Source organism: Mercenaria mercenaria, chromosome 3 (genome assembly GCF_021730395.1).
Source record: "Mercenaria mercenaria strain notata chromosome 3, MADL_Memer_1, whole genome shotgun sequence".
NCBI classification, from domain to species: domain Eukaryota; kingdom Metazoa; phylum Mollusca; class Bivalvia; order Venerida; family Veneridae; genus Mercenaria; species Mercenaria mercenaria.
In genome coordinates this window covers 23,995,356-24,010,183 of record NC_069363.1, presented here as the reverse complement: position 1 = coordinate 24,010,183, position 14,828 = coordinate 23,995,356, and the positions used below count along the sequence as shown (strand labels likewise).

The 14,828-nt window shown below is 34.8% G+C and overlaps 1 protein-coding gene across 4 annotated transcripts in view; it reads left to right on the top strand.

Moving 5' to 3' along the window:
• Positions 1-3,306, top strand: part of LOC123525265 (transient receptor potential cation channel subfamily A member 1-like) — an 81,214-nt gene extending 77,908 nt beyond the window's left edge. For all 4 annotated transcript variants that reach the window (XM_045304163.2, XM_045304166.2, XM_045304164.2 and 1 more), the window contains exon 26: positions 85-3,306. In XM_045304163.2, the coding sequence (XP_045160098.2) occupies positions 85-316 (232 nt within the window). In that variant the 3' untranslated portion in view covers positions 317-3,306. The remainder of the gene's footprint in view (positions 1-84) is intronic.
• The last annotated feature ends 11,522 nt before the right edge of the window (positions 3,307-14,828 follow it).

Below are 14,828 nucleotides of genomic sequence, written 5' to 3'. Positions count from 1 at the left end.
ACGGCTCTTATTTATGAAATACAATACTTTTTAAACATTTTATGAAATATATTTTCGCTATTAATAGTTACATTCCCATTGCAGAATTAAAGAAATATCGGCCAACATGAACAAGCAGTACGAGTTAATGCGCTTGATTGTACAGAAAATGGAGATACACACAGAGGAAGAAAACCATGATGAAGGGTATTCCGAATCCTTTGACATACCTGGTAACCTACAAAATGCCTCTAAATGGGCTCCAGCAAGACATAATCTCGTACGACAGAGCGCCGTAGTGTCTCAGTGGAAGCAGAGTATGAGCGTCGATAATTGACAGTAGTGCAAATTGCTTGAAGAACAAGCATCACTGCTTTGAATATATCGAGAATTTGATCTTGAATGATAAAATGTTTGAACGTGCATATGAATGTGGTGGAAGTTTGAACATAAGAGGCGATTACTGGACATTGAACGCCCTCTTTTTGAACTTTAAGTCTGATATGTCAGATCTGAAATATCATTTTACTTGTTTAACATTGCTATGAATACATTTTAGCGCACCAGAGCACATATTGTTCAAGGTTTGTTATTATGATCACTCGACGTTCGTCTGTGTATTCGTCCGTCCGTCCGTCTGTTGGTGTCAACAACATCTCCACTGAAACTACTTGTTGAAAGTTGACTTGGATTCTTCTTCGACCGTTGTTCAAATGGTTTCACTGCTTGCACAAAGGGGTCGCAAGAGCTAAATATAACAAAAAAATTTCAGACGATATCTCCTCCTAAACCACTAGTCAGATCTAACACAAATATTCGTTGGGTGACAGTCGTTTGTTGATTCGTCAGAAGCATGCCCGCAAGAGGACGTTGTTAATCCTCCCCACCCACAAACTAATATATATAAAAAAAATCTGATATGTCACTGCAAAATTGTGAGACATGATAACAGATTTGAGTAACATGCAAATGTTAAAACAGTTCCGATGTGAAGTGCAGTTCGGTCTTACATATAACTCAAGGTTGAAGCTATCTTTATTGAGTTGAATGGGTTGGGTTTTTTTGTGGAATATGCAACTTAATTCACAAGGATGATTTTGGGTGACCCTTCAAAGAGTGAAAATATAATCTGTTTTGTGAGAAGACATGGTTTCCTGTACCCTGTATGTATATAGTGGAGACTCTAAGAAACTGTTGAAAAGTGTTAAAAAATATAAAGACTTGTCAAAAACCCAATGCTACCGGGAGACGGTCAGAATTTCTCTATATTGGTCTTAGATTCACCGCTTAATCTGCAGGCTGCTTATTCAAAGTAATTAGTAAGTGACAAAGGGCCATCTTGTCCCTCTTGCTATACATTTCGTGTCTGTCTCATATTTGTATTTGAAATTCAAACGATTTGATTTGCAAATAAAAATCAGTGAAATGAAAATAATATATGTCCATTGATATTGCATTTCATTCGATTTTAGGATGTGATAATAAATTATATACAACAGTCTTGCAGCCAGAAGGCATCGCCCGGTAATATTTTTGCCATCTTTATTACAAATACACTGAAAACCATACCAAGCTTGTTTTGTTGTCTTTTATTGTAATTAAAGTATACATGTATCTTTAGTCTATCTTTTAAGCCGTAATCTATGAGATGCACAAAATAAGACCATTTAAGAGAAATGATATATCTCAAACAATGACTTGTCGTGATTTAAACCATTGTTTGGAGTTCAGATGCGAAGGCGACGCAGCACAAGTGATATTATAATACGCATTTGAAGGACAAGTAATGCTTTTATTCACGAGAAAATCAGTGTTTGAATTACACCGTATACGACTTCAAGGGTTATTTTTTGTATCCTTGATAACCTCAACCAAATATTTACTTGTTTAACGTGGTTGTCTTTTCCAGCGCTCCGCCATAACGTTTGACGCTCTGACGTCATAATTGTGACGTACAGAAAACGATCTTGCTGCATAATAGCATACAGTTTCAGTCTTCAATGTTTAAGAAATTATATATCTCAAGTATTGATTTGTCGTTGAATGAAATCATTGTTTGGAGTTTAGATGCGAAGGAATTATATTATCATCAAGGGGGCATTTCGTGTTCTACGAGCTCTTGTTAAGAAGAAGCTGTATCTGCATGCTGTATGTTTTGTAAAAAAATGTCCTTAGGAGGGGGAGGGGGACGTTACAAATTCTTGTTTTGAAAACCTTTAATTATCCATCCCTTCCCGTATGCAGGACAAAAATGTACAAATGTCAAAGATGTTGTAACGTAACTTTTCTAAAGGTATTTTCAGCTAGAATTTTCTAAGCAGAAATAACTACAATACGACATAAGGTTACAAGGAAGAACAGTCTGCTGGGGTCTCGAACCTAAGTTGTCGCAATACTGCCACATCCGACCGCTCACGAATTTAAAAGATATTGCCATGTCATCGTAAATTTTACTAAATATTAATATTAAAAAAATGCAATGTCGTCACGAATTGAAACAGGATGGCATATGTCGCAGATTAAAAAATAATGCGCTGTGAGGCGGTTGACCTACGGGCCGAAAGACCGTACCCCGACCGTTAAAAGAGCATACATTCCTTGCGATATAGTTTTCATTTACATATTTTTATGCATTTGCTACCACACTGTAGTAACTGATGTATAAAAAATGAAAATATCTTACGTTGTAGTTAGATTGAGCTATATTGTGAAAATTAATAGCATACATAATGGATGAAATAACAACTAAATGTTAATAAGTGCCTTCAGAGCAAAAATATGGATTTCTGTAATTTTCCGTATTAAAACGTCATTTTCTGATGAAATATTCAAAGTTTTGTAATAAAGTCGGCAATTGTACATTGCAAATGGGCAATATATGATATCTTTAGACTTTGAAATCAGTTTGTCAAAGGTCACAGTGACTGTTAATATAATAGGGTTATTATAACAGTAGCTCGATCTGGGACTTTGTATTCGGCTCGAGTGGATTTTGCTAGATCGGATCTCACGAGGCGCGCAAGCGCCGAGTGTGATCCGATCTTGCAAAATCCACGAGAGCCGAATACAAAGTACCAGATCGAGCTACTGTTATAAATAAAATTATTTACGTTTTTCGCTGTTACTAGTATGTGGTTGCTAGTCTATTTTGGGTTTTAAGCTAGTCTATGTTTTTCAAGGTTTGATAATTTCGCGCTTCTTTGTTTCGATTGAGCGATTTTCTATAGCGTTATTTATTGGGGATTTCGCCTTTGTCAATCACTCGAGGCTAGGTATTTGGCAGTTACACACCGAAGTTGTTTTTGTTGCGTACAAACCCTCCCACCCTCCCTCTTTCAGCATCAAGCAAGTCTACAGTCTCTTCAGTAATGATGAAGTTTGTTTCTTTTTCAGTTGCAAAGAACTGCTGCATACGTTTTGATATTGTGTCTTTGCTTAATTTTGACATTATATTTAACATATGTAGTTAGTCTTTTTCAGATACTGATGCCAGACACATCACATTGGTCATGTTCCTACTATTTATATCTCCTACAGAACAATTAACAATAAACTTGAATGGAATTTTACGTAATAAGTAGTTTTAGAAGCAGTTACTATTGGAACATTTGCCGCCCTCAGGATCTATATAATGACGCAGAACATTCATAACCTTTATGGATAATGTGAACAATTCTTATTCGGATACATGGAGTTATGTACGTAAAAATAACATTCAAGTGCTGATGTGTTAAAGACACTTCGCTACTTAATATCTAAGAAGTAGCTTTATGTACCGCTTTTATATAATATAATATATATTTTTGCTGCCAATACATGTCGATTGAAATGCTGCCAAATACTAATGCCTGTTACCTAAAACCTGTTGTTGTTGTTGTTTTTGTAGTATAGGAACACGAAATTAGTAAATAATTGATTTACTCACAGTGAAATGTGAGTAATGACCCTTTTATTATATACCTTTACCATTTTGATTCTTGTTTTGTTCTTGAACGAAATCTTCAATGTTTATCGATATTAAATTGAACTTAGTGAAGTTTTAATGTGCGCTATTTATAGAAATGTTTCGGGTCATGCATATTAATGAAAATAGTCCGGCAGCATACAATACGGAGGTACAATACGGAATTTAAAAGGTACAATACGGAATTTTTGTCTGTCTGTTCATATTTTATTGTGGAATACAAGCCGATTTTCTTACAGAATTTATATAGGTATATAATAAAAAAAACAATCACTAGAACCCTTATTTTTAGGTTTATGGTCATTATGATGCTGTATTATGTGATGATGCTGGTCATGAGCCTGTCTTTTTCTTTTTTATTTTTTTTTTTTTTTTTTTTTTTTTTTTTTTTGTTGGGTTTAACTTCACACCGACACAATTATAGGTCATATGGCGACTTTGTCTTTTAGCAATTAAGTTCCGCTCAATAACTTAAGAATGTTTTGATCTGTGATCCTCAGACTAGAAAGGCATCTTGCTTCAGGTGTAGTTTTCACCCTTCGGTGGTGTTCTTTATTTATACGAAAACAGACTCGCAGACTGACGGACTGACAGACAGCTGGTGATACTTAATATCATTTCCGAAAGTTTTGATTGTGTTTACTTTGCTTCCAGTGACACTACTGCGACTTTTTACTTTTATATGAGATTATGCTCCCATTATTTTTCATTTTCTTTAGCACTGCGAAAACTTTGAAATTCCTATTTTACCGAATATATCACTTAAAGTAATGACAATCGGTAATTTCCGTTCAGTTATGTTATGCATTCACCGAGTGTGACTTCACTCTTTTCCGATTGTCACCTAAAGCATTCCCCGCATGAGCTACATTCACAGCCAAAAAATGCCGAAATAGCAGTGCCATTATGGGTCCATTATCTTAATAGTCACTTGAACTGAATAATCACAGAATGTGATTTTTAGCGCTGTCGTCCATATGATTGCTTTCTCTGTCGGTCAGTCTGTGGGCCTGTCCTCAGATAATATGAAAACTTTCTAATGTATTTTGAAGACTACTAGCATAAGCCTAACAATAGATAAAGCAAAACATATGGACCATGTAATAACTCTATTTATGACGATATTTTTACGCAGCTTTGTAAAATGATGACAGACAGAGAGGCGGACAACAAGACCAAATAATACATCTCCCATGAATGCACATATCGGTAGACTAATATATCGTTGAATACACAGTAAATGATCAAAATTGGAAGATTCTAGTTTGTGTATCTTAACATCTGCAAATAAGATTATATGGCGAATTCCAACTTTAAATAACTGATTTTCTGGTTATAACCATTGTCATCAGCAAATGACTTCCAAAATGGCAAGAAAAATGCCGGCCCAGTGATCATTCCACGTTCCCCTATCTTGCCTTTTGTCGGCCCAGTGATCATTCAACGTTCTCCTATCTTGCCTTTAGTGTTCATTAAACCATACATTATTGCTGATTCTTATCTGGCTAAAGGGTAAACAAACTTTAAACTCAGATTATGTCTAACTATTCAAACTACATTTATTGTAACTTATTTATTAATTGTTTGAATACATTCTTGCCTACGAGAAGTTTTTAAGCGTTTTGGTATACAACAAATTTTATTCTTCATGGACGCGGCCTTTTTAAAGTTTCCAAAATAATTTTACTTATTTAATGTCCTTGCAGACATTGCAGGTCATTGGTTCTATCCAGGTATGTTCCCATGCCTGGAATGCTGGTAATATCCGGATCGGCATCTAAGGTCTTATTCTACTATAAGAACTGGAAAGACGCCACATCACCTTTACTGAGTCACCATCACATGTTAACCAACAAATCAAAATCTAACAGAGACTTACATTAGGCCCTTAATGTTCAATACTTGTAGGTTTTTCCGTTTTACCCAAAAGATTGTTTATATTTCTAGACAATGAAAAGTCAGCAGATTCCTCTAATTTCTCCACATCAGATGCTATAGGAGTCTTCGTTTAAATAATGACTCCAATCTCTTCTTTTCTTGCCTTGTTACTTCTGTCGGAATTTAATTATAAAGGGAAAACCGGGAGTTATATGTTTTCTACGAGTATATTTCCAGCTTTCATACTATGCTTTTTATTGTTAAAAATTGTCTTTTTTAGATTTCCAAAGCCTTAGAAAAAATCTTTAGCAATCCTGTTGAAAACACTCCCTTTCTTTAGAAAACAGTAATCAACAAAGACGTAACCAATAAACCTAAAAATACAGCCTTTTATTCGATTTCATAAATAATTACAGTACTGCACTTCAATTCAGATGTTCTTAAAGTGTTTCATTAAAGTGATTTATGATATGTTTTATTATGTTTTACTAAGTGTATGCAATACATGTTAATTATTTCTGTAAGAAAGAGTTTTATCCCTTCACAGCAGGGGACTGAAATTAAAACTAAGCGATTAATATACATACGTTATAAACATGTTAAACTGAAAGAAGATCTGTTTCAATTGAATAAAATGCAATAACAAATACATGTAGAGAGTCTAGGGTGCATTTCCCTAAAATAGACTTCATTGTTTACAAATTCGTTTCTTTGTAATTGACTGCGGGGACGTCCAATGAAAGGGTGAGGGAGGGAGAGAAACTTACAGTGTTTGGCCTGGTTTGATTACTTATCTAATATGAAACTCGGGCTGGATATTTGTAACTTGGGTTAGTTTTCATTGACAAAATAATAATTAAACATTTAGAAATATGTTAAATTTTCACGTTTACGACTTCTGGGCGTATAGTCTAAATTTGGATCTATTCAAATAATAAAATATGGGTTAGTTAAACCGATATTATGAGCGAAGTGATATCCTGTGATATGATATACATTGAAACTCAGACCAAGTTAATTCTTCTGCTATGTGGAATCTGAGAGAGAGGTCATCCCTTCTGTTGTCTCTCAGATTAGAAAAACTCTTTCTGCGAACCGGAAGGTATGTAGGATTACATACACTCTTTAATCGCAATAAATAAAATCTGTTTTCCCCCAACAGGATAGGCAATAAAATATATAATAGACTTGTGTTGCGCATTCTCATATTACAGATTTGGTGATATTTTATACTTATCTGTAAATAAGAAAATCTATAACAGATGAAAGAAAGTTGTTCGTTCGGGTTGCGCACATGGGGCATATATTTCACTTCAAGTCGACATAAAAATGTTTTTATCCGAGCTATCCTCACAACCAAATAAGTAGGTGCGAGATCAAATTCAAAGTAGAAATGTAGGTTGTTTTGGAATACACACGAGCGTATCTTTCCACTACATGTAAAGATCCTCACAAGGTTGGCAAGAAAACGATTTTTATCTGCTTAGATATGCCCAGTCCCTTGATAAATCATAGAACTAAATTTTTAAACAGATTGCTGGTAAGTTAGTTAACTCTTCTCACAGAAGCATCGTTTCCATGGTCATTTAAAAGTAACAATAGTTAGTACCTCTCACTTGTTCCGGATAAATCTTATGAGTTAGGAAGTCATCACAGACATGATTATATATTCGGAGACAGAATATCATTAAATAAAACCTAGATATTGATTCATAGGTCCTTTAAACGATACAAAAGTATATGAAAGTTTTATTCATTTGTTTACATGGAATGACTCTTGCCTCAGTTATGCAGTTGAGAAAAATGAAAAGACTCACAACAAAGACAATGAGGATATTTCAGCATGTTTATGGTTTACATTAGCATCTTTTGTCAGCTTATTTATAGAAGAAAAAACTTTTAGCAATTCCATAGTAAAGTGAGGTGTTTAACGAACATGTGTTACAGTGAGTGATTCACTGGTGAGATTAGTAAAGGTCTGACATATTGAACTGTAGTATTGTACATTTTCAATGGGTAGAAATGAAAGTCATGTTGTTGCCACCAAAAGGTCCTGAACTGATTATTCTCTGTTTAGTCTGGGTACAAATCTAGAGCAAAGAAAAATATACACAAAATGTTTCATAATGCTGTACTTTATTATTTAGATACAAACTATTACACTGCTTTTTAACGGAGAACAATTACCTAAATAATAAATTATGTACTAACTTTAAATGTCTGGACATAGAAGCGTGCGAAATTGTTGTATTGGTTGCTATACACAAGGGGCGGCTAATACATTATAAATGAAGTTTCGTGATGTACTGCGACTATCTATTATGTAAATTGTTTTTTCCGGGGATGACATTGCACCGGATACCAATATTGGCATAGGTCTAAAATTTGTTTTCATTTGTACCAGAAATGTCGACATTTCTAGGCTGGGACAAGACTCTTAATGTTCCAATGTATTTTATGCAAGCTTATAGCTAACTTACATTCAGCTACAATAACCTCGCAACGATATAGTTGTGCCTAGCGAGATTTATAAATAAACTATACTAGATTATTAAAATAACAAATTTACATGTAGGGGACAAATTCCTCTGAATTAAGGAGATTGTTTCTCTCATTGTTTTCATGCCAGGCTTGAAACAATCCTTATGTATAGCTCTTGCAACCAAACACTTTATTTAACATTTCATTCAATCTGTGTATATCTATATGTATCGATGCAACCAGAAAAGTCGATAATTGAAGGTATTGACTAAGGAAATATACTTAATGGTACGAAACCGGAGATTTGCGCAAGTTTGTTAAATTAATAATTTTACGCTACGCTACGAAATGGATTTCAATCAATATGACACTATATACAAAATAGGAAAAACATATAAATAACAACTTTTGTATCACAGAATTCATATTTGGACGGTTTAGAAAATATGATGAAACTACATACCTGAAAAAAATAAGAAACAGTATCAACAGTGCAATACTTCCTTATATATGTTTTGGGAAACTTGTAGAAATAGCTGAACAACGATATATTAAGCGGGAAAACCACTAAGAAAGAGCTGTGCTATCACTGCCGTAGAGCGTACTGCCCATAAAGGTGAAATAATAGATGATTTTAAAACAGCATTTCTCAAGAAAACGTAATACCAACTTCATTTACATCAACTTTATTTATCTTTCAAGATATTTTCATTTTTAAAGATGAGCGAGGTTTGCTGGCCTTCAGATATGTAGTTTCATCGTTACGGTCACTAATGGCCTAGTCATCACTCAAACGAAAACAGCCTGTTTAACAGCAATGTTTCTGGAATCAGCTGTGCTCACGGATACTGGAACATGACGAGTTCACTGATACACGATTGTTCATGGACATTGGAACTTGATGTGTTCACACTTAAATGTTAACATTGACTTCAAATTTTTATCCATAAAATTGTGTTAATTGTTATTTCATATTGCATTCAGAGCTCTCCATATATACAAGACGATCACACAATATCACTATCACCTGAAAAAAAAGAACGTGTATCATGTCTGTATTCTTATTTAATGATAATACAAAGCGAATCAAAACGGTATCAATGCAAATTATTTTGAAACATGAGCTGTCACTAATGGTGACAAATGCCCCCGCAGCGCCTTGACCTTTGATCTGGTGACCTTGACCTTTGACGTGGTAACTCCAAAGTCAATAGGGGTTGTATACTCAATAAGTACTATTAGCATGTGAAGTTTGAAGGTCCTGGGTGCAGTGGTTCGCGAGTAAAGTGCCTTCATGCAAAAAGTTAACGTTGGCCCCTATGACCTTGACCTTTGACCTGGTGACTCCAAAGTCAGTAGGGGTCATGTACTCAGTAAGTACTATCAGCATGTGAAGTTTGAAGGTCCTGGATGCAGTGGTTCGCGAGTAAAGTGTCTTCATCCAAAAAGTTAACATGGCCCCTGTGACCTTGACCTTTAACCTGGTAACTCCAATGTCAGTAGGGGTCGTGTACTTGGTGAGTACTATCAGCATGTGAAGTTTGAAGGTCCTGGGTGCAGTGGTTCGCGAGTAAAGTGCCTTCATGCAAAAAGTTAACGTTGGCCCCTGTGACCTTGACCTTCGACCTGGTGACCCCAAAGTCAGTAGAAGTTGTGTACTCAATAAGTACTATCAGCAAGTGAAGTTTGAATGTCCTGAGTGCAGCGGTTTGCGAGTAAAATGCCTTCATACAAAAAGTTTACGTTGGCCCCTGTGACCTTGACCTTTGATCTGGTGATCCCAAAGTCAGTAAGGGTCGTATACTCAATGAGTACTATCAGCATGTGAAGTTTGAAGGTCCTGGGTGCAGTGGTTCGCGAGTAAAGTGGCTTCGTGCAAAAAGTTAACGTTGTGACTAACGAACGAACGAACGGACAGTTGAAAACTAATATGCCTCCCTTCGGGGGCATAAAAAGAGTACCACTTTTTTCAGTGAACTCATCTGAAATCAATTGATGAAACAAATAACACCCGATGCCTAAAGTAACTCGATCAATTTTGAAAATTTTACAGGTCTGAAAATTTATAGTATAGGAAATAAAGCTTGATGAAATCATACACATATGTTTTTACAGACACTGTTTGTTCGCATAGTGTATTACCCTGACACAGACGTTAGCACTATTCCTCCGCTTGTGATTGAGGTGTATCCTCCGTTTTTGTTGTATCCTCCGCTTTATTATCATTGTCAGACGTTTCGGTTTCTTTCTTTTCTTCAGTTTTTTCTACTTTTGTCGCTTCTGAAAAGAATACCCAATTATTGAACTGCCGGAACAAACATATTTTCAGCATATATTTTCATTGAGCTTCACTAAAAGAAACGAAAGCGTAGACCCAACATTTTTATACAATGTGGTACAGTATGAAAAGATTCAACGCAGATAATTTGAGTCATTGTATGGCCAACATCACCTACAATAAAAATATATGTGCACCAAGATCGTGTCCCAGCCAAACGAGGCGTTAACCAAGTAAGAATCTTTAATTTAGGTATCAACCGATCTAATAACAATGAATAAAAAATGATGTGACTCTCATAAAACAAACTGTGGACTTAATTTTTTGCTGCGTGTACAGAATTATCTTTCGTAAGTATTTCAAAATTTATGTCTGTATAATGTCTATGTGTATTGTTACGGTAAATATAGGTGTGTGACCTGGTCTCTGTTTGCGTATCAGATGTCACAGTGTTATTTTTTTAAATCAATAAGTCTAAATATTTTAATCAAACATTGCAGAAACGTCTGGCGGCGACGAACACCCACATGAAATAATGACATTTTGGAACATTGAAATGGTTGTCATTAAATTCAGCGTCGTACTACAACATAACTACAATTTTCTCCATAAGTTCGGAAATGAACTTTCCCGTTTGGATGAATACAGAATAGTATCATCAGGTCCAATAACTGCATAAGTTTTGCCTGTCACGACAAAAACCAAGTGTCATATACACAGAAAAAAAACAATGAATTCAAAATGCGGTCTGTCGAAATCCTAAATGTTATGAAAGGAAATGTAATTCCTTTTTTAAGCAAAAGCGGCATTGGATGGGAATTGAGTAGATCCGACGTGACTTGGATATATGAAACCATATACTGGAGATTTGAAACTGGTCTTCAAATTTTTTTATGATCTTGGAACAAGGTCCCTTTGTTTAAACAAAGCTGTAGCTTTGGTATTTGGAATAATGAAGGTACAGACGTCCTTCAGCGCAAAGAGTCAAAGAGCGGACACAGTTCTTAGTATGTGTCTATTCGGACAAAAATCCGCCTTGCTGAAGTGTATGATTTTACAGTACCAGGACTGGTTGGTCTGTAATGTGTGTCACACTTAATTGCAGCTGCAGATGAATTCAGAACATTGATTTATTGTATTTGGTCAGAAATAACCACACTCATTTCTGTTCTCAATCAATTTCATCTGATTTATAATTCATTAAACTAACATGTTGCTAGAATTGTTTGATGTTCACTCATCACAAATACAATGTTTGCGTAATAAAAACATTATAAACCAAAGGTCTTTCCTCTCTCTTTATACCAGCTTTAAGGAATGCGGTTGGCAACAATTATCCAAGTATTGAACTGTACTATCTACTACTATTCCAAGACGGGTCATTCAGCTGTACTAGTTGTGTTTCTGTGATACAATAATGTTGGCAAACCGTGTATACATGTACGTTCAAGGCCGAGTTGTTTTTCAGTAAACGAATGCAATTAAAATAATTAGAAAATGATTGATGCAAGATTCAAACACATGTTGCACAAAATAATTAAGCGTAAAACATAAACAGCACATAAAATATTTAACAGAATCAATGATTTCACATGACGCATGCAATTTTAAAACCATAACAATTTTGTTGTTTTGGTTAACAAGTACTGTTTTACTTTCAACTGGATATGAAATACATGGCCGTGTTCAAAGTGTATAAAGGCCGAACTAAGTGTCCTAACCAAATAAACAGTGCTCAGTCTTAGATTCATATTTAATGTTCTGATGTACAACGGTTCAGTTTATTCAGTGTTGCGTATTTTGAAGTTATTTATAACATAGAGTCCACCAGAGAAGAAGAAATGGGTACTTTAACCACGCCCTCGGTTACAACATGCTTAGTAACGCTTTATTTTGTTAAATAATTTTCAGTCCTTTTGGGATCTAAAAGTCCATTCAATATTACCGTACTATACTGTTCCATTAAAGCCGGGGCTAGTTGGGTGTGGAGGAGGTTGGGGATAGTGTATGAGTGGTGTAGCACATTTCATTACCTGTGATGAACAGGCCCGGTCATAAAGAGTCAGAAAATATTTTTCTTGGTTGCATTCTATGCTTCCAAACGATCTTGTTATAGATTGGATTTAATATTTAATATTCAGCTGGCGTTGTCATGTCCGTATTTCTGATATGATTTATAACATGTTTAGAATCACTGCATTGAAAACCATTTTACAAGTCGTAGGCTTGACAATAGTGTTTATTTTCTGCAAATTTACCTTTGAATGAAAATAAAAGATTACACTAAAAGGGACATCGATACTTGATACCAGTAGATTTATAAATCAGCTTAATTGATTTACTTCTTCATTTGGCTAACAAAAAAAGCTTTTATTTCGGATAATTTTAAGCTTTTATTTGTTCAGTTTAGACGGAAGAAAATGAAAATGAAAAAAGAATAGCTGTGAAGCGTTCAAGAAAATGATAAATGATAGGCCCACTGCAGGTTATGGTTATGAAAAAGATGGATCAGGTCGTACCTCTTCGATATTTATTCTTTTTCCTATACGTCATTTCTTCGCTTTATCTATACATTAACATGTCATTTATCTTATAACATGAGACTATTTGATGATAATGCAAAATGAGGCAACATGGTTATAAAGCAAATAAAAAATTTAATTCTTTTGTATACCTACTAAAACGTACAATGCGCATTTCTTTCGACGAATGGAGTTTGGCATACCAACATAAAATCTTCCGAAGTCTTATTTTTTTGATGATCACCATGTATATACCATGAAAGATTTTTTTTATATCTTTCATATATGTTTAAATCCAATGCATATACAAAATAACGGATTACAAATGATTGTTTAATGCCAACTCTTTACACTTTGTTTTTTAAATATTAGGCGCGATAGGCATAAACATTTTATATAATCGACATCTTCTCAATTTCAGATTTTTTTTCTGTTAACACGGAACAAATATCTAAATACGCACAAGTTCATTTATCAGTACAATATAAGATCCGTAATAAATACTGATGGACTGAACAAATAAATCACCAAAACATCTTTAAGTGGTGTCAGTACACAATTACTTCGATGTCACGCTCAGTATATATATCGAGCGGTAAAATATATGTTGAACAAAATGCAGTGCCTTTCAATGATAAAATATAAGGGTACAATACCTGAATCCCCTTTAGTCTCATTCTGTACTGGTTCCTGTTGCCGCGTTGTTGACTCTGCCTCCTTGGTAGTCTCCGGCTTGGCATTGTCTTGCTTTCCAGAACCATTCTGTGCAGTCTGGTTGGCAGTTTCACCTTTACTTCCTCCACAACCCATTTTTATCAAATGTTTCAGTTTACTTTACAGTGACTCCAAAATCCTATTTAAAGTATTAACGTCTTTTCTTACTTCCTTCCACAACTTTCTTTACAAAACGTTTCTTTTCAAGAAGGTCTATGTGTAATAAATTGTTTCACGATTAAATCTTTAAATTTCAAGTTTTATCGAGATTTTTAGACAATATCTATAAGTTCTAGATTAATCAAAGTTTTAAAAGATATTTGAAGTAAGATCGTTCGGTATTTATCGCAAGCAGACTGTATCAAGTTTTTGGAGTGATAAACAATTGGACTGGGACAATAGTTATACGAGCGCTTGTTGATTTCCATGTTTACCGTAGTCTAGGTGATGATGATACAACCATCCTGTGAAACATGTACTGCCTATCAGCAAACATACAAAACGTAATACAGGAATTTTCAGTACTTATGTATATTTAATAAATTTCATATCAAACGCTTTTGTTTGTAATCCCCAAACAATGGTCGCATTATTGGCATCATTATTACCTTGAGGCTAGAAATAGACTTGACAGTTATTATACGTACTAGATTATCAATATACTGTTCATCCTGCATAGGATGTTCGCATGTCTGCTAATGAAAAAATTGAGCTTGCAGACTACACACCGGAAATAGATCTGATCGTCTGCTGCGTGGAATTGAATCAAATGATTTGCTCTTGATTTTATGACGATAGATTAATTTAAACAGTAAGGATATAATGTATTGATTACATGTTTTCCAGTCGTTAAAATGTGGCTTTTGAAGAATTACAGTTTGAACCAAAAGCATCGCTGTCTTCAAGATACGTGTAATTGTTTGAATAGTATTAAATAAACAAGACCTTCGAGTGCATTTCCCCTGATTTATCACGGTACAGATTTCACAAGCGGAGGACTTGTACCATGAAT